Source organism: Penaeus chinensis, chromosome 13 (assembly GCF_019202785.1).
Source record: "Penaeus chinensis breed Huanghai No. 1 chromosome 13, ASM1920278v2, whole genome shotgun sequence".
NCBI classification, from domain to species: domain Eukaryota; kingdom Metazoa; phylum Arthropoda; class Malacostraca; order Decapoda; family Penaeidae; genus Penaeus; species Penaeus chinensis.
This window is the reverse complement of record NC_061831.1, coordinates 22,103,045-22,108,044: the sequence shown is the minus strand read 5'-3', so window position 1 is coordinate 22,108,044 and position 5,000 is coordinate 22,103,045. Positions and strand designations below refer to the sequence as shown.

The window sequence follows — 5,000 nt, the reverse complement described above, 5'->3', positions numbered from 1 at the left end:
ACAATCAACTCTGCAGATATTAAAGAGGATACAAAAATGCCTAATGAAAACACAATTTAAAATATTTAAAAAAGTAATGTGGGCTAATCCATTTCTCTTTTATTAACACAAAAGGAAAATTGCTGAATATCTAATCATAAAAGTGTAAATTGCAAAAAATTGGCCCCTTCTAGTTCCCACTCATTCATTCAAGTAATGTAGTTTCTCCTATACAAGCTGTAGAGATTCATTCAACTGCAATTGTGTTGGTCTGTATTCAACTGCCATCACTTTTCAGAAACAACTCACTAATTACTAACATTATCACTAATCATTTAAATGGTAAATATAATTTTGTGATATTTGATGAAAGTAAAGCAAAACTATATAATAATAATTATCACTAAACTCGGCAGAAAAATTATCAGATAAAAATAAAAATGAGTCATGTTACAAAAATCTGTTGCAACTATGAAAATTTCTGGTAGATCTTCTAAATGATCCTAAAAATTCACTCCAATGATTGATTTATTTTACTTTAACCTGCACCCCCCCAGGATGGCTTGTATGGACATGGCATGCCCACTGTGAGTTTACTTTATTAATTGTCTCTACACATAGATGACTCCACAAGTACTAAGTCATCTAGGAGCCAATTACGATTACTAACAATCTCACTTGTTTTCCCTTTCCCTTGATATTTGGAAATATTTTCTGGTATCTTATATTGCTGTTAGTGATGTCAATAGTACTAAATAATTATAATGTCTATTCATAATAACAACAGCATCAATATTGATTGCGTTAGTAAAAAAAAAACCCTGCAAACTACAGGAAAGGTGAAATTAGGTGAGGTAACAAAGTCGACTCACCGAGCTAAGTACTTGTAAAGCCATCTATGTGCAGACACATTTCACAAAACAATACTAAAGTGAACACTGCATTTTTCCAGAAACTTGGGGTTAATAAATAAAAAATTCCATTTTCATTACTGCTAGACCTTAAGTACTCAATAAAAAATTCTATATGACAGTGACAAATGAAAATACAAAGTCATAAACAATGGAAAAAAAAAAAAAAAAAGGCTTTTCTCATTTTTAACACTTTGTCTTTAAAGAACCAAAATTTAGCCTACTGCTGTTGGAAAACATTTCTGGCAGTATTCAACAATGAATTCTTAATTTGTTACTACCAAAATTTTGAAAATATGAATCAGCTTGGCTATCCGTAGACTGCACAGATAGGTTAATAAGTAATATTGAAAATTCCAAGGAGAATCACAATTATGTATAGACACAAGCAATGGAAAGAAAAAACACATCCATTATTGAAATAACATTAACAATGAATTTCCTTGAAAAACAATTTGAAAATAAATCAAGGGCAATAAAATCTTGCACACTTTTGTTCACAATAAAGAAATATCTTTATAATATTCAGGCACACACACACACACACACAGGGATGCCCAAGTTACCTCACCTGGTCTGTTTTGATTTACAAAGTGCAAAATGCCAGAATTCCAAAGTAGTGAATTCTACTACATAATTGTTACAGTCAAAGAAACAATTCAACATAATCATGCTTCCAAATTAATATTTCTTTTGTAAAATAATTACCTGCCTCGTACTTAACAAAAAAACAGGATTATGCAGGTATAAGCAAATTTGAATATTTACTCTCATCAAAATTATTTAACTTAAAAAAAAAACATGAGCCACCTATCAAAACTCACTCACTCACTCACAATCACTTATGTGTGTGGATATGTGTGTATATATATATATATATATATATATATATATATATATATATATATATATATATATATATATATACACACACACACACACATATATGTATGATTTCTTCCCTTTTCTAAACCCATATCATCTCAACGCAAAACTTAAATCATATAACCAAATCTAAGCAAGTTAAACAGAAAATAAAATGCAGGTATCAAGCTGCAACTGCAATGGTCATGGTCATCATCTAGCTGTGAATTCATTTGGATGAACTAAACTGATTTTCTATTTTACTGTCTTCTTTCCTTACATGTGTAAAACAAAAGCAGATCAGACATCATGTATTTTCGTAAAGCCTTTCAAAACTAATATTCGGCATTACTTAAATGAAATGCAAATCTCAACACATCTTCATGTTATCAACACTCTCTATTCTGAACCTGTAAACCATACTGGGCTGATACAAAAAGTACTCTAAAAACTGTGACCGAAGATTCAGTGACACTAACTCTAGGGCACAATGTCAAACAATGTTATGTCAGTTCTGGTCTATTTCCACAGCACGGTCTAATCCTTGGGCTGCATCGGAATAACAATGTTAAAACTCCTCTCACATACTGAAGGTTTTTGTTGAGTTAAATGCCTCTGTAATTCCAGAACTGCTTTATGGTTAACACATTTGAAGTAAATAATTTTTGAATTTGACACTAGTCATCCATGAAAACAGTGGAATTGCATGTTTTGTAGTTACCAATACCTTCTGGAGGTGGTGAGACTTTATATAATTATATATATATATATATATATATATATATATATATATATACTTTATATAATTATATACATATATATAAATACTTTATATAACTATACATAAATATATATATAATATATATATATATAGCCCTTACATCTCATACTGCATGAGGTAGTCTGACCCCAAACACTGGAATCTGGTACAGCTCCCCTAACTTGTCACTCAGTACCCAAATCTTACAGCTCAATAACAATTGTACTTAAACTGCCTGCCAAGGCCTCCATGAAGTGTAATGATGATGGTCTGTGATGCATAAGTACCAACTTTAAATCTGAATGGGTGCTTGCAATACAAGAAAAAGCAAATTAGCATGTATGGCTGTGAGGGTCACATCCTTTGGTCCCCTATGTCAATGTTGCAAGACAGATTGCACCAACTATATATCTTATCTTGATAGCACTTAAACCTGTGATTAGTTTAGCTTGTACATTCAAAGAAATACTAGTGCTATGTTTCTTTACATGCTTTCTCTCTTTTTCTTTTTAATCAGACAAACAAAACTTGCAAAGTTCATGAAGCACCAATTTACAGAACTGAACGGTGAATTCTCTTGCTACATTTGTATCTTCATGTTAAATTTGCAAAACAATATCAAACAGCAAGTCAAAAATAAACAATAGGGCCTAGAGTCAAACTTTCTAAGTGGTTCCATGTCGTCGATAAGGATAACGATTTTAAATTCCATGGAGGTCATATGATTATTTCAACTACAATGATGAACAATTATCCGGATTCAATCAATTAAATTAAGGAAAGGCATATTTCAAGTATACCTTCCCTTTGTGACCAGCTAAAATTGTAAAAATATGGCAAACCTTTCAATCTTAGGGGACCTTCAACACATTTAAATGTAATAACGAAATCTAGTTCAAATGTATTCTTACATACCATTTATGTAGTTAATACCGTCAATCACCTATGTTATTAATATTATTAAAGCTTCATATTACCTAGTTATTCCTATGTTATATGGTCCATTACAATAAGTTTAATTTGCTTTAATGAAAACAACAGTTAGCATGAACTTGTAGAGACTGAATAAATAAAAATAATGTGGATGCTCCACCACATCTTGTACTAACCTTTTAATTTCACTCACAAACCGTTAGTCAAACAATGATCAAAAAGAAAGAAGAAATACATGGTCATCCTTGGAATGTAATGAATACTATCTTTTTACCAAATCCAGTCCTCATAATTTTCTAAAGGAATGAGAAGCTGCTTTAATCATAATCAAGTTATCATGATACAAATCCTAAAAAAAGGGGTAGAGAGCTGTCAAACTAAATCTTCCATCTCATTCAACTGCCACTTACAGTCCTCTAAAAGTCAATGAATGTGAAGAATAAATCAATGAAATAATCATACTCTTTCCACATCAAAAATCAGATTTAGAAATTAAGAGTTAAGTCAAACCAAAAAAATTGTAACTCTTTTTGTAACTGCATTTTTTTTATGACAATCCTTTGCATTACAAGTTTTGTAACTTTTCCCTCTCAAAAAAAAAAAAAGAACTATAAGGAACAAAATATCCTGAAAAAGACAAAATATATATATATAAACTGGGCAAATGAAATAGAGATAACAGTAACTCATCACCTCAATACACGTTCCATGGGAATCACTCCCCCGGGGAAATTTTTCGGCCTGGACGCCATGAAACCAGAGAATGTTTAATCAAGTGGTTTCCAGTTGTTTTATTCACATACAGAGAGACTGTTGGCTGACCTAGAGCATCTTATGGCAAGTTCCTGGTGCTGGTTTGAAACCTTCGAGGAGCGAGGGAGTGACTGGGAATTATCTGCTGGACAATGCACTGGACTGCAGCAGCATCTTCAAAACAACTTTATACACATGCATATATATTTACACAGCACAGACACTGAGCTGATGCTTTTGTCTGTGCAAACATGACTAGAGAGTTGGCATGAACCGAGAAAAGGCAAAGAATATAAACAAAGCGGTCTGCGTTATCCCACATATCATGGCTTCAATGGGCTGCAGACTAATCTTGGCTTGATAGAGAACAAATCCCAGAGCTGCACTTGTAGCTGCACACATTGCAAAAGTGGTGCACATACCAATTAGCAATATACAAGCTGCTGAAAACCTGTAGATGAAAAAAAGAAATATATGTATATATCCAATATTTACAGCATGCAAAATATACTTCTAATTTCCAAAACTGATCAAAAAGGTTTTTTTAAGTATTGAAATACTGTTTCTTCTATCAAATCACAAACTGTAATCGAAATAAGAATGAGAAAAAATAAAAATCACACAGGCGTTATCCTTAAATCTCCATTTACTATATTTTGGATCATGTAAGAATGAATCTTTGTTACTCTTCAACAAATATATACATCCAAAGGATGTATATAATCCATTATATATATACACTGCATTCCCTGAAAATATTTCTAAGAATAATGATAAGAAAAGTCTATTTTTTTCTTCAC

The 5,000-nt window shown here is 31.8% G+C and overlaps 1 protein-coding gene across 1 annotated transcript in view; it reads right to left on the bottom strand.

Moving 5' to 3' along the window:
- Positions 1-2,631: 2,631 nt before the first annotated feature.
- The window catches only part of LOC125031920 (transmembrane protein 170B-like), a 16,504-nt gene continuing 14,135 nt past the window's right edge, over positions 2,632-5,000 (bottom strand). Inside the window, exon 3 of the mRNA XM_047622927.1 lies at positions 2,632-4,651. Coding sequence (XP_047478883.1) covers positions 4,456-4,651 — 196 coding nt within the window. The 3' untranslated portion in view covers positions 2,632-4,455. The remainder of the gene's footprint in view (positions 4,652-5,000) is intronic.